Consider the following 24,066-nt stretch of genomic DNA (forward strand, 5'->3'; position numbering starts at 1 on the left):
TAACCTCAGCCAACTGATCCCTAAGAATGCCAGCCCTGGACTTGGACTTGGCAATAAGTATTTATGGCAAGCCAAAATCAGTTAACAGATGATTCTTGTAACTCAGAATGCCAAGGCAGCTGGCAGCTGCTCTAAAAACTGAGAGTTTGTGAAATTCCAAACTCAGTGCTTAATTAGCTAATATTATAGATGATAATGACTGTTAAAAAAAAGAAAGGACTCATTGATTTTCTGAGCAAGTTAAAAAAAATCAATCCCAGAAAAACTTGGAACTTAGTCGCTACAATTGGGTAGTTGTTGTTAGGTGCTGTTGAGTTGATTTTGACTCAGTTACTCCGTATGACAGAGCACATTGTCCCATAGTGTTCTCTAAGCTATAATCTTTTTTAAAAAAATATATAATCATTTAAACAACAATAAGGCACATTCTACAAGCCTGTCTTCTGGCCGCCAGCACATAGCCTTTCTCTTTCCATGAGTCTAGAGTTCCTCAGCTGCTCTCTTTCTCTCTCTCTCCATGCCATCATCTCTGCCTCCATCTCTGATGTCATTGCTTCTCTGGATTCTTGATGGTCCTAGGGTCCTCTGTTCCTGGAATGTAAGATTAACAACTCCCCCCTTTTTGTTACAAAACTTCTACCTTTACAGTTGTGACAATCACAGTTAGTCATAACATTTCTCACCATTTAATTATAAGAATCTTATCCCCATCTCCTTTCACCAGACTTATCTAGACAAGATGAAAACTATTCAGTGGGGACTCTACCTTCTCCTGCACACTATTAAACTAAACTCCCTCTTGAAAACTTGTAAGCCAGTCACTTTGTGCCTTTATTGTTGTTGTTATGTGCCATGGAGTCTGTTCCGACTCATAGCGACCCTGGACAGGGTTTCCAAGACTGTAAATCTTTACGGGAGCAAAAAGCCTCATCTTTCTCCCACGGAACAGCTGGTAGTTTTGAACTGCTGACCTTGCGGTTCACAGCCCGATTCGTAACCACTACGCTACCAGAGCTCCTTTATAGCCCCCCATTTTAGGTAGCCAATGTCTAAATTGCCTGCTCCTGTCAACCCTGTATACTGAGGGGCTAGGTTTGATCCTTGATGTGAAGACTCCTTCCCTCTCGGTTGGTATTTTGAGCTACTACATTCATAAGTATAGATCAAGTTAATAAAATTGTAGCGATTTCCACTTGCTTCCTTTATGAAATTTTTTTATCTTCCTCTAGTTGAGCTCTGGTCATTAAGCCATCAAAGATAGGTCAAATAGTTACTATCTGCAAGTTTGGGTGTTCTTGTGTGTCTCCCCTCACATCATATCAGCTTGGCTCTCAGCTCTAGCCCTCCATGGCTATGTCCTTGTCCATGGGCTCAGGAGTCCCCAGGTCTCACCACACTTTGGACCAACCAGCCCTTTCTCACATGTCCAGGTCAACGGGAGTCTATGCAATGTGGTCGAACTCAGCCCATATCTTCATTGCTGCCTTCCCCCCACTTCTACTCACACGTAGACCAATGTGGGCTCTAGCAAGCTTACAAGCCTGCTCTTGTGTTCCCTTTGAGTTTCAGTCTTAGAGGAGGGTGTTTTGGAGGGGAGTTTGTCCTTAAGGGCCTTGATGACTTCCCAGCAAAGAGCTTGCTTGTTCTTATAGTAGCCAAAAAGACTTGACATTTTTGTTTTTGTTTTTCCTACTGGTCTGTCTTTCAAGAAGTATCTCGAGCCTCTCTGGGCTGGTCTGCTTGTCCTTTCTAGTGGGAATGTCCCACATCAGAATGTTCTGGATGGGGCCCGAGGTCCTATAAACTACAAGAGCACCGTAAGAAGCTTATTTCACTGGGTAAGTTCTAGAACCCCTCTTTGGTATTCCAATCAGTTGTAGGATGAAGATGGGTTTACAAGCTTTCTGTAGTTGAGTTTCCCAATACTGGCTGAATCTTTATGGGAGCAGATTGTCAGGTCCTTCTCCCATGGAGCCACTGAGTGGGTTCGCACCTCCAGCTTTTCAGTTATCAGTTGAGCATTTAACCTTAGCACCACCAGGGCTCTACATATTCACAGTAAACTCGTCCATTCATTTATCCAACTCATCCTGAACATTTGCTATGTACCAAGCAGTACTCTAGGTTCTAAAGCTATACCAGCATTTAAGACAAAGCTCTGAACTCCTGGATTTCACATTCTTGGCACTCTATACGATCAACAGTTGAGAATCCAATGACAATTTAACTCTAGGAACTGTAAATGTCTCAGATCATGAAGATGGTTTTAACTTATCACTTAAAGTAAGCACGTACCTTCATAGGTCTGTCACTATTGGCAAAATTATTGATAATGAACAAAGACTCCTGAAATCTTGATCCTCCACTCAGTGCTACATCAGCTATCAGCTGGCTCACAGCAATTATTATCTGTAGGGAAGAAGCAAACAAGTTTTTTTCAGTAGCTTTGACAAATTTTCACCATTGTACAAGCACATAAGCACTCATAAGAAGTACTTCAAAAGATTCTATTACAGTTCCTATTTTTCTCACCCATGAGGGCTAACTGTAAACAGTTTTCCACTCAAATAACTTCAAAGGTTACAATTTCAACTTTTGGGGGGAGCTTTCTTGGCTACATGTAAATAGTTTTTCAAAATTCCTAATACAGCTAGATTTGAAACTGCTTTTCATAACAATAGTGACCAGAAGCAGTCAGGATGCTATTTTGAATATGTTTGCTTAGCCAGGGGCCAAGCTGGGAACAAATGATCTTTTTCTCAGTTGGTTTCCCACTCCTTTCCACCAGTCTGTTTTAATATGCTAAATCCCAAATCCAGCACACCTCAGGGCTTCTTTCTTCTTGACCAGGGCCTACCTAGTTTAGACAGTAGCTCATGCAATGGCGTTTGATGGTACTTTTTAATCTCTCAGAGCCCTCCTGGATGAATGCCTAAACCATCGGGGCTAAGGTATGTTAATGGCTGGATTCATAACCCCTGATTGAGCTGGGCAGTTAGTCTTACATAGTAGTACTTAGGAGTGCAGGCTTTGGAGTCACACTGGGTTAAATTCAAATCTTGGTTTTATCCCACATTCACAAAACCAAACTGTGGCTTTGGCTAAGTTCCTTAACCTTTCTGTGCCTCACCTTCTTCATTTGTGAAATGAGAATGATAAATTTTACTTTACAGTGTTGTCATTAGGATTAAAGAGATCATACTTATCAAGACTAACAGCTGTTGAACATTTGCTATGTGTCACGTCTAGTTCTAAGTCATCTCGTATTGACATATTGTTTCATTCATTTATAATTTACAGAGAGAACTGATCTGTAACCCAGAGAAGCATGAGCCCTAATGGAGAATTTCAGGTGTACTGGGCATGATAACTGGAGAAAGGTTCTTGGGAAAGATGGCATTCAAATGACATCTCATATTAAAGGAACTAGATAAAGACCTCATGTGTAATGTAGACCCCTGGTATCCAGAAATAACTAGGTAGCAGATCTTTACAGGAGGCATACATTTCTATCAGATTTTCATATTAATGAAGGCATTCTTTAAAAGTTGCTTACAGGGTTTTCCCATTAATGACTCAATCTTCAATAACCTAGCCCAACAAGATAGATCATGGCAGTGAAGATATAAATCAAGAATTTCTCATATTAGATCTATGGAGCCAGGAAGTCCTAATTGTGGTTTCATTCAGAGCTGTTTAATCAAATAAGCACTCAAAAAACCCGGAGATTTTGATATGAACTCACTAAGAGTCAGAACTGACTGAACCTCAACAGCACTTTACAAGTACCACCATATAAAAAGTATCTGTTCCAGGTACTACTAGAAACACTTCGATTTTCTTTTTAAATTTTTACATGTTTTTGGTGAAAATATATACAACACACATCCATTCAACTATATTTTCAACAATTTTTTTAAAACCCGTTATATGTAATCCTTATGATAACTATGAACGGTTAATCTACTTGGTCTCATAGCTAAGAAGTGGTTCGGATGGATTGAGTAGCTTGCCTAGGATCACAGAGCAAGTGCAGAGTTGAGCTAGAATTCAAGCCTAGGTAGGTCTGATTCCAAAGTCCGTATTTTCCACTATTTCAAATTCTCATTTTAAAATAATTGAACATACCGGAACATGAAATCGCAAATCTTATTTCCTTCAACTTTTTTTATCTGTTGTTGTTATAGTTAAGTGCCATTGAGTTGCTTCCGATCATAGTAACCCTGTATAAAGTTTCTGAGGAGCGGCTGGTGGGTTTGAACTACTGACCTTGAGGTGAGCAGTCCAGTGCTGCAACTACAGCGCCACGCTGATAGCTAGCAAGTATTTGCTACTGTCATCTCATTTAATTCTTCATAAAAACTCTGAGGTAGGTACTAATATGACTCCTACTTTACGTATGAAAACAAGGCACTGAGCTGCTAACTTGCTCAGGGTCACATGGTGTGGTGAATCTGAAGGAGACCTGGAATCTGAACAAGAGTCTACATTCTTAACCTATGATCCAGAGCAGTACGCTGTCTAGCAGCCAGCTTAAAAAGGAAAAACACCAGTGAAATGAATATTAATAATATATTTTACTTAGGCGCTGTAGGATAAGCACTGGACTGCAAGGTCGGTTTGAACTGCAAGGTTGATGGTTCAAATTCACCAATGACTCCTTGGAAACCCTATACAAGGTCACTATGAGTGGGAACTAACTCAATGGCACACAACAACAATATATCCAAAATATCATTTCAATATATAATCAACATCAAACAATTGAGATGTTTTACTTTGTGTGTGGGGGGGTGGGGTGGGGTATTAAAGCCACTGGAATTCTACTGTGGTGCTGTAGGAGCTCTGGTAGTGTAGTGGTTACGAATCGGGCTGTGAACCGCAAGGTCAGCAGTTCGAAACTACCAGCTGCTCCGTGGGAGAAAGAGGAGGCTTTCTGCTCCTGTAAAGATTTACAGCCTTGGAAACCCTGTACAGGGTCACTATGGGTCAGAACCGACTCGACGGCACTTAACAACACTTAACAACAACAACAGGATAAGCACCAGATGCTAACAGGAAGGTCAGGAATTCCTTGGAAACACTATTTAGGGGTTGCTATGAGTTGAACTCAGTGGTACACAGCAACAACAACAAAGCTCCAAAAGCCGTTGCATATCTTACAATTCAAAAAAACCAGATCCAGTTGCTATGGAAATAATGCCAACTGATAGCAGCCCTATGAGGCCGAGTAGAACTGCCCCCTTGGGTATCTGAGGTTGTAAATCTTTATGGTAGCTGACTACCTCAACTTCCTCCCATGGATTAGCTGGAGGGTTGGAAAAGCACACCTTTTCAGTTAGCTCCTTTTATTAATTCATTAATTTTACATTCATAGAAGGTCTCTATTCAGACTATTCACATTTCAAGTCCTAAATAGCCACATATGGCTAATGGCTACCTCCTTTGACAGGACAGCTCTAGATCTTGATTGTTGTTGTTATGTGCCATGGAGTTGGTTCTGACTCATAGCGACCCTGTACAGGGTTTCCGAGGCTGTAAAGCCTCATCTTCCTCCCGCAGAACAGCTGATAGCTTCGAACTGCTGACCCTGAGGTTTGCAGCCCAATTCGTAACCACTAGTTTAAGAGGTTAAAATTGAAAAGAAAAGAGAAGAGGTGCCTTGATTTTCACTGACCTGTAGGTGTGTCCTCAAAAAGGTTTTCCTTTTGGTATACTCAAAGTTGTTTCTCATCAAAAGATACAAAAGGGCAGATGCTTCATTCCTGGTTGAGCTAATCTTCGAGGTGCAGCATTTTAAAACTTCATAGCAAAATGCAGCACACATATTTACCCGTCCTTTGAAAAAGGCTGAGGGAAACTAAAGACCAGGGAAAACATAAATAAGTATATCTGAAAGCCCAATTAGAAAAGTAATCAAGTATCAAATCCCCCAAATAGTTCTGGCTGCTTTGAAGGTACAAAACCAACACAAGAGTTCTCAAGAGAGCATGAGCTAGTTAAAAAAAAAAACAGAAGACCAGCATGCAACAGAACACGACAAAACATTTCAAGAGTGTATACAAGTCAGTATAATAATGTGAGGTATGACTGTAGATTTGAGAAGAGGTTAAGATGGTCTCAATAATATGTGTCCAACAAATGAATGACTAAAATAATAAATGACTGAAAGAATAAATGGTGGGTACTGAACTGGGCCTTAAGAATGAGAAGGACAATTTACAATGCATATCCTCTGTTGCTTTCTATTTAAGTAGTTCCTTATGAACTTGCAAGTGCTGAGAAAATGAAGCTGGAATCTGCTCAGCAAGTGAAGTTGATCAAAAGGAGTATAGATGAAGCGGATACACAAACACACTGACACACACCTTTTACTCACAAATGGCATTAATTTTGGCATAGAAAGAATACAAAACAGGGAGTCCAGGTGTGGTGTTATAAAATAAACACTAAAGTGCTAATCCCAAGGTTGGCAGTTCAAACTCACCAGCCACTCCTTTAGAAACCCTATACAGCATTGCTGTAAGTCAGAACTGACTCAACAGCACTTAACAACAACACTCCTTAAAACAACTGACTGATGGGTTACTTTGAGAATATATTTAGTGTGCTTTGTGGGAGATTAAATGATATATATAACAGAGACAAGTTTCTGCCATGCTTACAGGTCTAGGCAAGTAGCAAGTTGCTTCTGCTTACACAATGGATATTTTCCAGTAAGTGTGAAGCTAGACATCCTTTCAAAATTATTTCTTGGGAAACTGGAATTTAAGCTCACTTACAGGAATCTGTCTTCTCTTTATTTTACACCTTAATACCAAGAGCAACACCATGCACTTAATGCATGTTCCTGATAGACAATTGGGAGAGCTCTCATCAAAAGCCTCACCAGATTACACTAAAACTTGCTGAGCAAGACACTCTTGTGTGAAAATAAAATGGACATGAAAGGCAGCTGTACTGTAGTTAAAGCACTATAGTACAGTAAGTCCTTTAGCTACCGCATTTAAGAAGACAATGGCTCGCTAATGGTCAATTTCAATGGACTCTTTTCCACTTTTATTTGACCACTCCATGCAGTCATGATAATGTTGAAACTCCTGTTTCATCCTTGGCTTCCGTATTCTTTCCTTCTTGTCTTTTTTCCTACCTATTTGACTACTCCTTCATATTTGCTCCCAGATTCCACTTTCAGACCCTTCTATGTGGCTTTTCCCTAAGGTTGTACTCTTGAGCTTCAGACACATTCTTCAAGAGAAATGAAACCATCTCTATGGTTGCAACAGCCACTTATTTATATATGTCTCTAGCTCACAGGCTCCCTGACAAAGCCAAGTTCTTTCTCAACTTTGCATAGGAATGGCCCTCTCCCTAGAATACTTTCCCATCCCCTCTCCAAGGCTGTTCCCTTTTCATATTCCAGGTCTCAGAGTTACCATGAGAAACCTATCTAATGTACCGCTCACAAATCATCCTACTCTACCTCAGCACCCTGTTTATTTCCTAGACTTTAACATAATTACTAAATATATTCTTGCTTTTTTGTCTCTCCCCTCCTACTAGACTGAAAGTTTCATGAGGGCAGAGACTATGCTTGTTTTCTATCTTCACAAGTGTATATCCAGGACCTAGCACAGTGCCTGATGTTGTTGTTAGGTGACATCGAGTCGGTACTGACTCATAGCGACCCTATGCACAGCAGCATGAAACACTATTGTTGCCACATTTCAGCCCACTGATACTGCCACTTGGCCAATCCATATTGCTGGGGGTCTTCCTTTTTTTCTCTGACCCTCCACCTTATCAAACATGATATCCTTTTCCAGTTATTGGTCCCTCCTGACAATATGTCCGAAGTATGACAGATGAAGTATGGCCATCCTGGCCTCCAAGGAGCACTCTGGCTACACTTCTTCCAACACACATCTGTTGGTTCTTTTGGCAGCCCATGGCACTTTCAATATTCTCCTCCAAAACCATAACTCAAAAGCATCAGTTCTCATACGGTCTTCCTTATTCACTGGCCAGCTTTCATATGCATACGAGGTTACTGAAAATACCATGGGTCAGGCGCACCTTAGTCCTCAAGCTAACATCTTTGCTCTTCAACACTTCAAAACGGTGTTGTACAGCAGATTTGCCTAATGCAATACATCGTTTGATTTCTTGACTGCTGATTCGATGAGTGTTGATAGTTGATCCAAGAAGAATGAAGTCCTTGACAACGTCCATCTTTTCTCCGTTGATAAGAATGTTGTTTATTGGTCTAGTGGTGAGGATGTTTGTTTTCTTTACAATGAGATTCAATCCATACCGAAGGCTGTGTTCTTTAATCTTCATCAGGAAATGTTTTAAGTCGATTGTGTGGATCATGACAAGCTATGGACAACATTGCAAAGTATGAGTATTCCGGAACACTTAATTGTACTCATGAGGAATCTGTACATGGACTAAGACCCAGTTGTTGGAACAGAACATGGGAACACTGAATGGTTTGAAATTAAGAAAGGTGTGTGACAGGGTTGTATTCTTTCACTATACTTATTCAACCTGTATGCTGAGCAAATGATCCGAGAAACTGGGTTCTATGGAGAAAAGCGTGGCATCAGGATTGGAGGAAGACTCATTAACAACTTGCGATATGCAGATGATACAACCTTGCTTGCTGAAAGTGATAGGTGCTCTAAAAATATAGAAGAATGGACACTGACTCTAAATCTAGTACTCCATCTCTCTCCTCCTAGAACAAATACCTGTATATCCAGTTGCCTATCCTAACAACTCTTACTGAATGTCTTATCAACAAAAACAAAACACAGAGTTGAATCTGACTCACAGAGACCCTACAGGGCAGTGTAGAACTACTCCGTAAAGTTTCTGAGACTGTAAATCTTCATGGGAGCAGAGTATCATATTTCTTGGAGTCTCAAACTGCCGACTTTGCAGTTAGCAGTCCAACGCTTAACCAGGGCTTCTGTATTGTTGTTGTGGGTAAGTGCCATGGAGTCACTTCCAGCTCATTGCGACCCTGTATAAGGTTTCTAAGGAGTGGCTGATGAGTTTGAATCCCTGACCTTTTGGTTCAAACTGACCTGATGGTCCAGTGCTTTATCCTACAGTGCCACATCAGGACTATAAGGCACCTTAAATTCAATAGGCCCATAAAACATAACTCGTTAACTTTTACCCCTGTTTTTTCTCTATATTCAGCATTAACTCTCACCTGATGCAAAGTTCAATGACTGAATTGACGATCAACATGTTGTGTTACCTGCTTTTAACTGTCTATCACATCTCCTCTGTCACTACTTCTTGCAGGTCCTCTCATTTCGTTGATTACAACTAGCCTTCTTACTGGTCTCCCTGCCTTTAGTCTTGCCCTCAATCTATGCTCCACACCACTTTTCTATCCCCATAACCACTTCAATCTCTCTTAACAGCAAAGAAATTGTGTTGCTTCCCTGCTGAAGATTGTCCCATGGCTCCCTGATGCTTAAATGAGGAAGCCCACCTCCTAATATGAGTAACGATGATCTGTCCTCATTTACCTCTTTGGTCTCTAGCAATTGCTGAATCCATACTAAAGCTTGGCTGCAAGCTACAGAAAGACTTGAGTTGCTGAATGGGCCACATTGCCATGACATGACTTTCTTCAAGTTGATTCCTCTATTATCTATACCTACTCACTTTTCACATTCAAGGTAAGCTTTATGGAATTGTGGCTAAGTTAGAACATTTCCCCCCTCCTCCTGCCACTCTCGGTTCTCTGTACAGACTTTTATCATAAAGGTACCTGAGCGCATATGTGTGTGTGTGTGTGTGTGTGTGTGTGTGTGTGTGTGCATGCGCCTGTCTCCCTCTACTGGATTAAAGGCCCTTTGTTGTTGTAGTTAAGTGCTGTGGAGTCAGTACTGACCCATAGCGACCCTGTATAGTGTTGGACCTTGCAGTTCAAACCAACTTTGCAATCTAGTGCATTAACCCACAGCGCCACACCAGGACTCCTAGGGAAATATTAAATCTGCTGCCCAAGACCTCTTTAAAGTGTTCAAGAGCATAGATACTGTTTTGAGGACTAAAATGCACCTGACCCAAGCCATAGTATTTTAAATAACCTCATTTGCATGTGAAAGTTCGACAGTGAATAAGGAAGACCATAGGAGAATTGATGCAATTGACTTATGGTGTTGAGGAGAATATTAAAAACACCATGGATTTCCGAAAGAACAAACCAATCTGTGTTGAAAGGCCAGAATGCTCCTTGGAAGCTAAGATAACCAGACTTTGTCTCTCATACTTCAGACATATTATCAGGAGGGACCAGTCCCTGAAGAAGGACATCATGCCTGGTAAAGTGGACAGTCAAAGAAAAAAAGGAAGATCCCCAACGAGATGGACTGACACATGGCAGCAGTAATGGGCTCCTGTGTAGCAATGATTGTGAGGTCGGCACAGGACCGGGCAGTGTTTCGTTCTTTTGTGCATAGATAGGGTCATTATGAGTCAGTACTGACTTGATGGCATCTAACAACAACAACCATATAAATAATGGTGACAGAGAAGTTCTCCATGCTTACTTGGCCAAGGAAACAAATCAATTAATTGAATATGTTGTGCTAGGGTTCTACATAGCAGAGTGGAAGGCCTAGACTGTGCCTTTCCATAATCTCAACTCTGTCTTGGTTCATTATTGTCATTCTTAAGTTTGCAAGTTATAAGAAACAGATCTTTGCTGTTTTAGTCATATTTATTCCTCAAAGCCAAGTTTGAGGTTCCTGTTGAAATGAGGTTAAGTAGTTTGAAAGCTTAGGACCCTTAGGTACAATGAACATAAAAAGGAAGGATTCATTCATTGAATATGTATTGAGCACCTACCATTGGCAAGATATCACACAAGGCTCTGAAGTCATAAAACTGGATTCCTTCTTTCAAGATGAGTATGCAAGAGTGCAGAGTCCTGGTGTGGTGCTGTAGGAAAAGCACTGGACTGCTAACCACAAAGTGGTCAGTTCAAATCTACCAGCCACTCCTCCGAAACCCTAAACAGGGTCGCTGAGTGAGAACTGACACCACAACACTTGGCAGCAACAGTGTGTGAGTGCACTAACAGCTTATAAACCTTTGGCTTCGGAATTCTTTAAGAGAAATCAAAGAAGGAAACACTTGGCTATGGTGGTCATTTGGAAATAGTAATCTTCAAGGGAGCTTTCTGAGAACAGGAAGGTATGACAGGGTCAAATGCACATCACTTTCTGATTTTCGGATATTTTTAGTCACATCAGGCCTTTTCATGCATTTGGTTGTTCTGTCCTAACAAATGAGTCTCTACAAAGGCAATATTTACCATTCCCTTATCTGAGGTTTGTAGCTATCACATTACACCCAGCCTCTGTGTGTGTCTCCTCCCTTTTCCTCCCTTCGTGTCCTGGAATGAACCCATTCGCAGATACAAAGTGTCTTTTCTTACCTTACTAATAAAGGCTCTCAGTGAGGCAAAAACATGTTTCAGCGACACTTCAGACTGTCCATTCTTAAGAAAAGCCAGGTGAATATCAAACACTTTTTTCATTAATGGATTGTGGCCATCATTATTTAAAAGCTGGCTCTATAAAACATGGGTAAAAACAACATTTTAAACAAATTCTTTGCTTACTTCTTCCCTTCATCCCTTATGCTATAATGAGAGAACCAACTTCACTGATATCAAAGGACTCAAGAAGTTTCTAAAATATAAACTGCTTTGACTAGAAATTTTATCTTCTTTTAATTTGGAAATCTCAAAATAGCCCATAAACTGCATCTAGAATATGGAATCCCACCATTCTAAACAGGAAAACAAAAAATTTTCGAATGCAACATGGCAAACACACAACTAGTACAGTGGTAGTTGGTGGTTGTAAGCACTGTTGAGTCTGTTCCAACTTGTTTGCGAGCCAGGAATAGGATTTCTGAGGCTGTAAATCTTTATCGGAGCAGAAAGCCTCATCTTTTTCCTGTGGATTGACTGGTGGACTCAAACTGCTGACCTTGTGGCTTACAACCCAACTTTGAACCATTATGCTACCTTCAGAATGACTATAGGAAGAATATTTTCTATTAATCAACCCATGCTGCTTCTCAAAGAGGCCTAGAGTGAGGCGTCCAGCTGATAAGAAGAGAGGGCATATGCGTAAGAACATCCACACTTGCAGATAATACCCACTTGACCTGGCTTCAATGACTGGATGATCAGAGCTCAACTAGAAGAAGAAAGAAGAGGAAAAAAAAGAGTAATCGGATACAATTTGATGAACCTGACCTACACCTATGGATGCAGTAGCTCAAAAGAGAGAACAAATCTTTACAGAGAGGATCATTCCCACCCCCTCCATCTGACTGAGTAGACAGGGATGGGCAACCTGGACATTGGCTACCCAAAATTGGGGGGAGGGGTGGGAGCAAGAATTGACTGGCTTACAAGCTTTCAAGAGGGAACCTAGATCCAGAGGGCATGGAGGAAGGTAGAATCTCCACTTAGTAGTATCCAATCTGTCTAGGCGGGGCTGATGAAAGGAGATGTGCACAGGTCTCTTATGATACAATAGTGAATAACTGTTATAAGGATTGATTGTGAGGGCTGGAAATGTAAAGGTAGACATTTTGTATCAAGGAGGGGAGTGATTAACTTTGCAGTCTAGGAGTGGAGGCACCTGGGGCCATCAAGGGAGAAGAGCAGAGAGCCGGACACTACCCAGAGAAGCAGTGATGCCAGAGACGGAAGCAGAGATGACTTGGAGAGATGGTGTGGCCGGGGACTCTAAACGCAGAGAGGGAGAGGGGCTGGGTGTTGATGACCGGGAGGCAGGCTTGCAAAATATACCCTTTGGTTGGTTGATGATGCATGGAGGGGATTGTAACCATGGTAATGAAATGAAATACGATAGCATGAATGTAAAGGTAATATTCTCCCATGTAAACTATCACATAATTCCCAATAAAACAGTAAAAAACCGGACTTTGTTAAAGGAAATACCAATTCTATTATAAAAACCTATCATCTAATTTGTTTTAAAATATGTTTAAAAGAAGACATGCTTTTGGTGATAAAATAACTCTCTGTTGTTGTTGTTGTTGTTGTTGTTGTTGTTGTTAGGTGCCATTGAGTCGGTACCAACTCATAGTGACCCTATGCACAACAGAATGAAACACTGCCCGGTCCTGGGCCAAACTCACAAAATACTCTGTGAGTAGAGAGAAGGAACTCTGGTGCAGTGATTAAAGCAGTTAGCTGCTAACCAAAAGATTGGTAGCTCAAATCCACCAGTTGCTCTACAGGAGAAAGATGTGGCAGTCTGCTTCCATACAGATTTATAGCCTCAGACACTATGTGGGACAGTTGTACTCAGAGTCCAAATTGACTCCACAGCAGTAGGATTTTGGTTTTGTTGAGTAGACATGATAGGAATTATCACAATTCAACAGACTGTATAAACTGTTAAATGCCCTGTGCAAGGAAACAAAAGACGATGTACAAAAATATCTATTGGTTTGTGAGCCTTTTTATTCAGAAAGCATTGATTACACTACATCAATTTACAATGTACTATAACTTCAATTACATTGTAAACTTGTTTCTTGTACTATCTTCCAACCTTACCCTCCTACTCTTCAGGAAGCTAATGATCATGTTACAATTTGACAAAAAGCAACAAAGAAAAACCTTAAAACTATAAATGACCAAAATGATATGTGAAGTATGGTATGGGGCAGTCACAAAAGGAATCCCTGCATGGCATTTTCTTCTGTGGGGAATGAGAAGTCAAATTGAGGCAACTGTGCCTAAAGAGTCCATGTTATACTATGCTTAGAAGCATAGAAAGAAAAAAGACAAAAAATGTTAACCTCCTTGTGAGTCTCAGCTTACAAAAAAATATTAACCTCCCTTAAAGTCTCACTTTCCTGATTTCAAATGGGAATGATAACAGTGCTCACCATATAGGGCTATTGTAAGGACTGTGCTCAGTTGTGTGTTTTTTAACAACTTTACTGAGGTCTAAAAGGAGCTCTGGTTACAAATCGGGCTGCTAGTCTCATGGTCAGCAGTTGGAAATTACCTAGGATAGTGCCTGACATACACTGGTGGTGGTGGTTACGTGCCGTGGAGTCGGTTCTGACTCACAGCGACCCTGTACAGGGTTTCTGAGGCTGTAAATCTTTATGGGAGGAGAACGCCTCATATTTCTCCCGTGGAACAGCTCGTAGTTTCGAACTGCTGACCTTGTGGTTTGCAGCCCGATTCGTAACCACTACGCTACGGGAGCTCCAGAGATATATAAATGTTTGTTAAATAATAATATCAGAATTGGAGTCACGAGACCAAATGTCCTTATTTATTGGCATGATGAAAGATGAACTCATGTTGCATTTTAATCGGAACAAGCTTCATAAAGGGATTCTGCAGCCAATTTCTTATTAGCAACCAATTTGATTTTCTCTTCTAGTTCTCTATGAAAAACACAGGCTAGGTTTCCATAGTAAATCTGGAGCGCTGAGGCAATTAATTGAATTACTAAGAGAGGGAGAAAAAGTGATCAAATTCAGACAAAAGCTAGCATGATTTTTCACTTTTGCGTTCTCTCATTGTTATCTTACGTTATATAGCCATGTCATTTTTACTTTTCAAAGCACTCTCATATCCATGGTCTTATTTTACCCCTCCAACAATTCTGCACAATAATTGTTTAGACCTTTTTTTCTTTTTAAATTTTGGAAATAATGATTCACATTGAGAAGCAAACATCTGAGAAACATCCTAAGGACCTGACTAGGAAATCAGCCAGTCTGCCTGGACATTATCTAGCCTGACAAGATACACCTCATTAGAACAGGTATTTAGGCAAACTGGTCCAGTCATATTTTGGCTTAAAAGACGATTGGAGAGTTTCATAAAATGATAAACATAAAAAGTTAAGATCTGTTCTTAAACATGAAAATAAAAGCATAGAATTTAAGAGGTAAAAGGGAGTTTAAGGACACAAATTAGTCCACATTTAATAAATGTGGCAAGTAAGTCTCAAGGACTTTCAATGACTCACCCAAGTCCCCCAACTATATTGCCTTTACCTTAAGTTTTGAATTCTGACCCTTCATTTTTACCTTGAAGCACTGGGTGAAAAAAGATATGGTGTCTAGCACTGTTAGGGAAACCTCAGTAGCAGTGTTGCCTTCAAGAAGTGCCTGGTGGAAAATATCTGCTTCCGTTGTTGCAGAACCTAGGATTGAAAAAAGTAAATGAAAATTTTGCCCCAGATTCATGTGATAGTTTTGAACATTCCCTGCCAACAAAGACCCAAAGAGATAAGCTAGAAGGAAGGAGACACTCTCAATACCCACAGCTCTAATGAGTTTCTCTGTCTTCATCTGTTAATCAAAGGTGGTTAATCAATTCTACTAATTTCCACTTCAGTTCTGCATCAATAGCTCTCTAGAACACATGAGGTGCCCACTTTTCAGTGATAAACTAGGAAATAATGTGTGAAGGATTTTAGCCAGTGACACTAAGCCTGTGTGCAAAAAATGGGAAACTCAGCTACACTACATACAGTACCGTGAGGGCAGTGGAGGTCCAGTTGGTTTGAGCCACAAGGTCAGTGGTTCAAGCACACCAGTTGATCCTCTGAAACCCTACACAGGGTCACTATGGGTTCAGAACTGACTCAACGGCACTTCACAACAAAGGGAAGTAGATTTATGATACTATTATATGTTTTTACCAGTGAGGGGGCCCAAAGCTGAAGACTGTAAAGCTTTTTTGTTTTGTTTTGTTTTTAAAGAGATCCTAAATCTCTTAGCTCATTTGCTCAAGATGTTTGTTTTTAGTATTACTCTCTACTGCAAAGCAAGTTTTGCTGGTTCCCCTGTTTGCAACTTCTAGAGGAATTTATGGAAATGAATGTTTTCTTACTCTTTTGAGTTCTTATTAATATTTGCTTTTCAGAGCTTTCATTTATGTAACCCTTAAGCTTTCCCAGCTAAGCAAAGTTTCTCTCCTTGTTCTGTTTGCCTTTTCAAGACTTGAATCTGCTTGAAATGTACCTTTGCCAAAACAGTACTTAAAATGCATGAATCTCTGAAATCGGTGCAGCATGTTCACTGAACTAACTGCAGGAAAAAGATGAGGATCCCTGCTCCCATGAAAATTTAGTCTCAGATGGTGGCATGGAGAGAGAAAGCAACTGAGGACTCTGGGCCCAAGGACTGAGAAAGGCTGTGTGCCTGCAGGCAGGAGGCTGGCTTTTAAAATGTGCCCTTTGAATATTTAAATGAATATATATTTTTTGTTTTATATGTGTTGTATATCAAACATTTTTGCTTTGTTCATCTGTGAAAAATAAGATGTAAAAGGGAAGCCACAGGGTGGAAGCAGGGTAACTGTTGTTGCAGGCTGGTGGGGGTGGTGGGTTGTGAATCGGTTCGACTCATAGCGACCCTGCATAGGGTTTTGTTTGTTTGTTTGTTTGAAGTTTTTATTGTGAATTGTGTGAAAGTTTACAGGGAAGATCATCAGTTTTACATTTAACAGATCATACATCTTGTTTCATTACAACGATTATAATCCCCTCCATGACACCATCGGATAACAGTATTTCTCTCTCTACTTTAGCTCTTTAAAAACAAAACTAAACAAAAAACACTCAGGCATATATAATAATTTACACCACCAAAGGGCACATTCTGCAAGTCTGCCTCCTGGCCACCAGCTCTCAGTCCCTCCCTTCCCATGAATCTAGAGTCCTCAGCAGCTCCCCCTCTCCATGTCCCCATCTCTGCCTCCATCTCTGGTGTCACTGCTTCTCTGGATAAGGTCTTGCATTCCGCTTGTGCTCTTCTCCCTTGATGGTCCTAGGGTCCTTTGTTTCTGGACTGTAAGATTAACCACTTGCACGTTTTTGTTACAAAACTGCTCCCTTTACAACTGTGACAGTCCCAATTAGTCATGATAACAATTACTATTGAATCATAAGACTCTTATCCCCATCTTTTTTCACCAGACCCATCTAGACCAGATGAGAACTATTCAGTGGGGACACTTTCTTCCCCCACACACTCTTAAACTAAACTCCCTCTTGAAACCTTGTAAGCCAATCACTTTGTGCCTTTATCACCCCCTCATTTTAGGTAGCTAATGTCTAAATTGCCCGTCCCTATCTACTCTGTGTACAGAGGGGATAGCACTGACACTTGATGTGAAGACTCCATCTCTCTCTGCTGGTATTTAGAGTTACTACCTCAATGAGTATAGGTCAAGTTCATTAAATTGTAGCAATTTACCCATGTTTCCTTTATCAAAAAAAAAAATTTTTTTTTTTTTAAATCTTCCTCTAGTTGAGTTCTGATTATCAAGCCATCGAGGCTAGGTCAAATGGGTACTATCTGCAAGTTTGGGTGTTCTTGTGCATCTCCCCTTACTTCATATCAGCTGGAGGCTTCACTCTCAGCTCTAGCCCTCTTTAGCTATGTCCTTGTCCATGGGCTCAGGTGTCCCTCGGTCTCACCACACTTTGGACCAACCAGCCCTTTCTCTTCTCTCTCTCATCTCCAGGTCAACAGGAGTCAATGGACTGTGGTTGAACTCAGCCCATTTCTTCATTGCTGCCTTTCCCCCTCTTCCACTCACCAGTAGACCAATGTGGTCGCCAGCAAGCTTACGTGCCTGTTCGTGTGTTTCCTCTAAGCTTCAGTCTTAGAGGGGCTGTATAGGGTTTTGAGACTGTAAATCTTTTACAGGAGCAGAAAGCCTCATCTTTCTCCCTTGGAATGGCTGGTAGTTTCAAACTGCTGACCTTGAGGTTAGCAGCTCAACTCATAACCACTACACTATCAGAGCTCCTTGCTGTTTATAGGGAGGGGAGGGTAATCATTGAGATGAAACAAAGTGCATGATTGGTTGAAAGTACAGCTGATGATCTTGTCTATTTACCTTCACTCAATTCACAATAAAAAGTTATAAAAAAAATTTTTTTTTAGTCTGAGCTACCTAAAACAGGGTTGATACGATTTCAAACTGACTTCATGTCAATAGGTTTAAAAATTACATTAAGTGTGCCATTATTTGGAGTCCTGGTGTGGTACTATAGGATAAGCACTGAACTGCTAACTGCAAGATCTGCAGTTCAAACCCAGCACTCCGCGGGAGAAAGAGAAGGCTTTCTGCACCAGTAAAGACGTACAGCCTCAGAACCTTAGGAATGCTAGGAGTCCGAATACACTCGCTAACAGGGAGTTTGAGTTTTTAAGCATGCTGTTATTTGCATTAAAGTTTATCAGTAAGAATGAAGGATGACCAATAGTAAATAATATTATAAAACCAGCAATTTTAAATACTGAGCAAAGAAAAAAAGCACCTGAAAATTGCTGAAAATTTATCTAAGATTGTTGAAAACCCCATGTCTGTTTCATTGTTACCCATAGATGATAAAATGATTTTATAAAAAAACATAGCTGAGATAGACAAATATGGTTATGTATGTGAAATTCTTTCCAGGCGCATTTGATTGAAACCAGGCCTTCTTTAAGGTTAAATAGCATTTACATGACTGTTTCAAATAGGTGCCCTACACACATTTTCACTTACTGTGATTAAGTGTAAAAGAACTTTCCAGGCTACTTAGATGCTGAAGTCGGGCTTGCATTACTTCTGATCTGTTTCGTAGAGCAGGCATAGTTTGAGATTTTCGGTCTATTCCCAAGTGTTTAGATAGCCAGGCATCATGCACCCTGCAACAAGCACTAAAGTTAGGGAATGGAGTGCTCCAATAATGTATCTCAATATTAGGTCCTTTGAAAGAGATTCCCACTTTTCTTCTACTTAATGAACATCAGAGTTAAATGGATAACAGGCCAATAAAATACAGCCTTTTCACAGGGCGTGAGGAAGGGCAAGAGTCAGAGAAGACAGTGAGAAGGAGATTCAGTGTCGAAATGAGGTGGAAAAAACCTCCAGAGTTAGGTGTTCAAGAATAGGTGCCAACTGGTGTGGTGCTATAAGATAAACACTGGACTGCTAACCACAAGATCAACAATTCAAACCCAGCATCTGCTCTCAGAAACCCTATACAGAGTCGCTATGAGTTGGAACCAACTTGATGGCACACACCACCACCACCACCAGCAGCAAGCACCTTTAAACCCCTTTCTAGGACTTCTTTAAAGTATAAGATCTTATCCCAGCAGGATCAAGAATTTGTTAAATTACTTCAAATTCATGTTATATAGAGATTTTCTAAAGTAAAATATTTTGCCAGAATTAGAATCTATGTATATGTCATCCTTAAAATGAGTCACCACCACCAATTAATCAGGAAATAAAAATCAGTTTCGGAAGCTTAAAAAAAAAAAAAAAAAAGAACAGGTGCCAATCCAGTCTCTTCCTGGGCTTGAGTTAAATTTGGATTTGAAGTTTTTACTCTGTACACATGTCTATCTTTTCAGATTTACAAACTTTTCTTTATTTAAGTTAAGACCCCAATTTTAAAACTTACAACCGAATCTTACATGAACTAAGAAGAGTTTGTCCTCTAGTAAACACAGGAACATGGTGAGTAGAATCCTAGCAGCTAAGCCTCATGGTAACAGTGCCCATACTGGCTCCAAGCTATGAGAGGAAAGAGTAGAATTTGGAACCCTCTTCATCTCAAGCACCTATTATGGGATGTTCTAGAGACAAAGCAAGAAATTCTATCCAAATAGCCTCTTTAATTTTTGGAGGTGCCATGAAATTTAACTTTAACAACAGCAACAACTATTTTGGAGTTACCTGACTCTACTCTAAAATAAATTCTATTGAAACAAGTAACTTTAGCCTTAAACAAACATATCAACCCACTTCCATTGAATCGATTCCAACTCATAGTGACCTTAAATAGGATTTCTGAGACTGTAAATTTTTATGGGAGCAGACAGCCTCATCTTTCTCCCATGGAGAAGCTCCATTGAGAAGAAACTGGTGGGTTTGAACTTGAGGTTTGCTAGCCTTGATGTTAGCTCCCCACAGCACCACCAGGGTCCCCTCAAACATTTCTTTAGCTATTTCTTTCACTATGACTTAAATGGCAAAAAGAAAAAGAAAGAAAGAAAGACTGTCTGATGTGTCTCCCAATCACTACTGGGAATTACTAGTTACCTTAGTAACGGAGTTGAGTATTTTTAGATTGTAGACAAAGGTACCGACCTCACAATTGTCCTATTTTATAGATTCCTGCTCTCCCCTGGATCTTGCTTGCCCTTTCTCACATCCTTCAGAAAAGACAAACATCTGTTCCAGGGTTAGTGAGATCTCATAAGATAGAAATTCTGCATATCAGTCTAATCATTACTTCTTGGAAAACTTAAAAAAATATTAAGCTCATATTGATTTAATTTAAACTTTGTGTTGGGACATGTTTAAAAAAACAACATGAATGTCTTAATATTTAGTCAGTTGATACTTTATGCAAAATTTCAAAAGACTGTAAAAAAATGTTTAGGCATTGATGATCCTGGGTTTTATTTATGGTTAAGATTGCCCTCTGTTGGAAGAGCAGGGAAAAACAGAATATTGCAATACTATGGAAATTACCTTGCTATGTTTCTTTTCCCCATATATCTAAATTGAAACAAACATACTCTAGAAAGAAAAAGACAATATCATGTCAGTAACATTTTACCATCATTCCACAATGTAACAAGTAATATTTGATAAATCGTGAGTTACAAAGAAAGACTTATTCAAGTCATATTATAATAATATGCTCTGGCATAAATAGACACATAACTACTTGCAAATTTGCCACATTACATCTTCCTGCATTTATTTGCTACAATTACATCAGCACTAGAAAATTACATTTCTTAATATTCCATTCCAATGACAAATTAAAAAAAAAAAACTGCCAATGTACAATCGTTCTTTGTGCTAACATATATACACACAGGTCTTGAGCATTGTCATTAGTGCCTAAAAAAGGTTCTTAAACTTTTAAAATTGGGGCAATTACAGTATTTTTTTCCTGATGGCATTAAAGCACTTTCTATTATCAAAAATTTCCAACATAATAAAGTCGAGGTGAATAGTATAATAAACACCATGTATCCGTCACCTACCAGATTCTACAATTACCAACTCATTACCATTCTCGCTTAATCTCTAACCCTCAACAGGTCTCCTGATCTCCCCACACCCCCCATTCCCCATTTCCTGTATGTTTTGATGCAAATCCCCAACATCATATATTTTCACCACTAAGTATTTCAGTATAATTACAATAGATTTTTTTTTTATCTCAAAAACAGCTATTTAGTCTGCTTAGATTTTCTGTAGAATTTTGAGGCTTTAATCAATCATTTATGGGTTGAGAATTCTCTTTTGGCAGATGTGCACATAATACATTATATAGGTGTGTTGTTTAGTAAAAAAAAAAAATTCTTACATATTTTCAATCTAATTTTTCTTTAAGCTTTGATTAATGATGTAAAACAGGCTCAGCATATGTACAGGGCAGCTTCCCAACCCAAGTGGTTTTGAATGGAGATACATTTATACATGTATACATATACAAGGGGGCTTCAAACATTTTATGGAAGAATTCCATTATCTTTTCATCATTTCATTTTTCCACAAACTTTTTGAGGCCCCTCCCCCCACCACACCCCCGCATATATCTGGGTTATCAGACTTTCAAAACAACTCCTATCTGTCCTTTAATATAAATTTGAAAAGACGGAAACAATCCCTAATTGCAACAAATTCTTCAGCACAATCAATTTCACTTGCTGCATATGCAGCTTTTAAATAATTGAATAGGCATCCAGTCTTTTCTTGCACCAAAGGCAGGCTACGTAATTAACTGTATGCATCTGTTCAGATTCACCTACAAATTCTACTTAAAGACAAACACACAGTTAGGCATGGATCCCAGAAGTTAGGCATGGATCCCAGTTGCAACCTGAGGGCTGTCTGTATACGCATTTCTGACTCGAGCAGAATGACTTAACTCTACAGAACAGTACAAATTCTAAATTCCAATAATTTAGGCTGCTCATTAATCCACCATTTGCTTCCAATGAATGACTTTGGACACTGGTGCCACTTCTAGTTTTCCAGATCACAGAAAAACTGGTGAGCTGTAAATACTGTCAATTATTAGCTAGTTTTCTGTAATATTGGAAATATTTCAGCCACATTAAAAAAAAAAAAATCCCTACATGTGAAGAACATCTATGTCAGCCTTTATATGATGTCTTATCAAATTACAGAATTAAAAATTCTGACATTCTTAGCAAATAAGTTATTTAAAAAGAAAAACGACGATATTTTATCTTATTCAGAAATTAAGCTTCTTCAAGTAAGGGGGAGTTTATGAAAATAAGTTAATATAACTTACTCTAGAAGTATGAGAATGTTTATGAGCTCTTGAGGAGATACTTTATTCCAGTAAGTTAAGAGGGTATCTGCAAATGGAATAAATAAAGTGTCAGATCTTGAAATAATTGGAGTAAATTCCAGTATACCCCCAAGTACCATAACACAGCTTCAACAACCATCATCGGCCAATCTTCTTTCATGCACACGCTCCTCTTCCCTCCCACTGCCCAATACATAACCTAAATTGTTTTCAATGAATGCCAACTATATTGCTCAATCTGGGATTCTTTCAGCTTCAACAATTGTTTTTATTTACTTTGCAAATGTTCCTTGGATGGCTTCTCTTGATCTTCATATCATCCCTGAAGACAGAGGAAGTGAAGCTGGTGCATTTTTATTTTAGATCTGGGCCGTTTATTGTACTTCTTGAAATTTTATGCAAGACGGTGCATTTATGTTCATTTTTCTGAGGAGAGTTAAGTTTAAGAGTCTTTGCCTGCTATCCACCAAAGGGATTTGTGAACCAAAAAGTTTAAGAATTTCTACTTTAGAGAAAGAAATGGATACTTTTCATCCCTCCAAGCTTTATCTTTGTGTGTGTGTGTGAATAGCAGTGGCTTCCTTGTTCTTTTTAATAGCACATTTCTGCACCCACCCCCCCCCACCCTAACCCTCACCCTCACCCCCACGGATGGGTGTGTAGGTTACTTCTAGTGTTTTCATTGTTACCAGTGGTGCTGCTGTGGATAATCTTCTATGTCCATCTTACCACCCATGTGTGAGCACCTCAAGGGGGAACTTCCTGAAGCTGAAAAGCTAGGGCTAAAGTACCTTACAACTTTGGCCTCTTTGTAGTATAAAAGTTTGCCATAATTTGAAACTATCTGTTGTTGTTGTTATGTGCTGCGGAGTCGGTTCCGACTCACAGCGACCCGGTACAGGGTTTTCAAGGCTATAAATCTTTACTGGAGCAGAAAGCCTCATCTTTCTCCCGCGGAGCAGCTGGTAGTTACTAACTGCTGATTCGTAGCCACTACGCTACAAGAGCTCCTTGAAACTATCTAGGTGGCAATAAATCTCTAAAGAGATTGTTACAGTTTGTACTCTACCAGCACACACTTTACTTTTGGATGATAAATGATGAAGGCCTGGCACAATGTACTATATACAATGGGTGTCCCTATATTTGGGTATTATAGGCTCTTAGTAGCTGTGTAACAAAGATCACCTTGTGATTGAACAGTGTATTGCAAATGAGACCGCACCGTTACTCCAATGGTCTACTGGGAGAGAAAAAAAATTCAAACCGGAAAATCTGGTCTAGCAAAGGATTTAAAAATAAAAATCTATCTCAACAATATCAATTAAATATCTTTAATTCTACCTTCGATAGCATAGTGAATTTTAAGCTTTCCTGTTCTTATTTTCCTATTTACTTTCTATAAAATTGTTAGCAAAATCGAGTTTATCTCTGATCTGAGATGTCTTTCTGCTTCTATATATTTCATTTTTATTGTTTCTCGAGACTAAGCTAAATCAGGTAAACCTTTGTTAATTTAAGTGTTACAATAATCTGCCTCTCGTAGACCGCAAAATAAGCAATGAGTAAAATAAAATGGTAATACTTAGAATAAGCCATGAACTGCAAGGTTGGTTTGAACCACAAGGCCAGCAGTTCAAACCCA

General features: G+C 39.6%; 1 protein-coding gene across 1 annotated transcript in view; it reads right to left on the reverse strand.

Moving 5' to 3' along the window:
• Positions 1-24,066, reverse strand: part of DOCK11 (dedicator of cytokinesis 11) — a 280,134-nt gene that overhangs the window by 44,830 nt on the left and 211,238 nt on the right. Inside the window, exons 37-43 of the mRNA XM_006872109.1 lie at positions 22,401-22,467; positions 20,597-20,644; positions 18,614-18,756; positions 15,136-15,251; positions 11,468-11,605; positions 5,678-5,860; positions 2,296-2,409 (exon numbers count right to left, since the gene is read on the reverse strand). Of these exons, the coding sequence (XP_006872171.1) occupies positions 2,296-2,409; positions 5,678-5,860; positions 11,468-11,605; positions 15,136-15,251; positions 18,614-18,756; positions 20,597-20,644; positions 22,401-22,467 (809 nt within the window). The remainder of the gene's footprint in view (positions 1-2,295; positions 2,410-5,677; positions 5,861-11,467; positions 11,606-15,135; positions 15,252-18,613; positions 18,757-20,596; positions 20,645-22,400; positions 22,468-24,066) is intronic.

This window comes from Chrysochloris asiatica, unplaced genomic scaffold (genome assembly GCF_000296735.1).
Source record: "Chrysochloris asiatica unplaced genomic scaffold, ChrAsi1.0 scaffold00183, whole genome shotgun sequence".
NCBI classification, from domain to species: Eukaryota; Metazoa; Chordata; class Mammalia; order Afrosoricida; family Chrysochloridae; genus Chrysochloris; species Chrysochloris asiatica.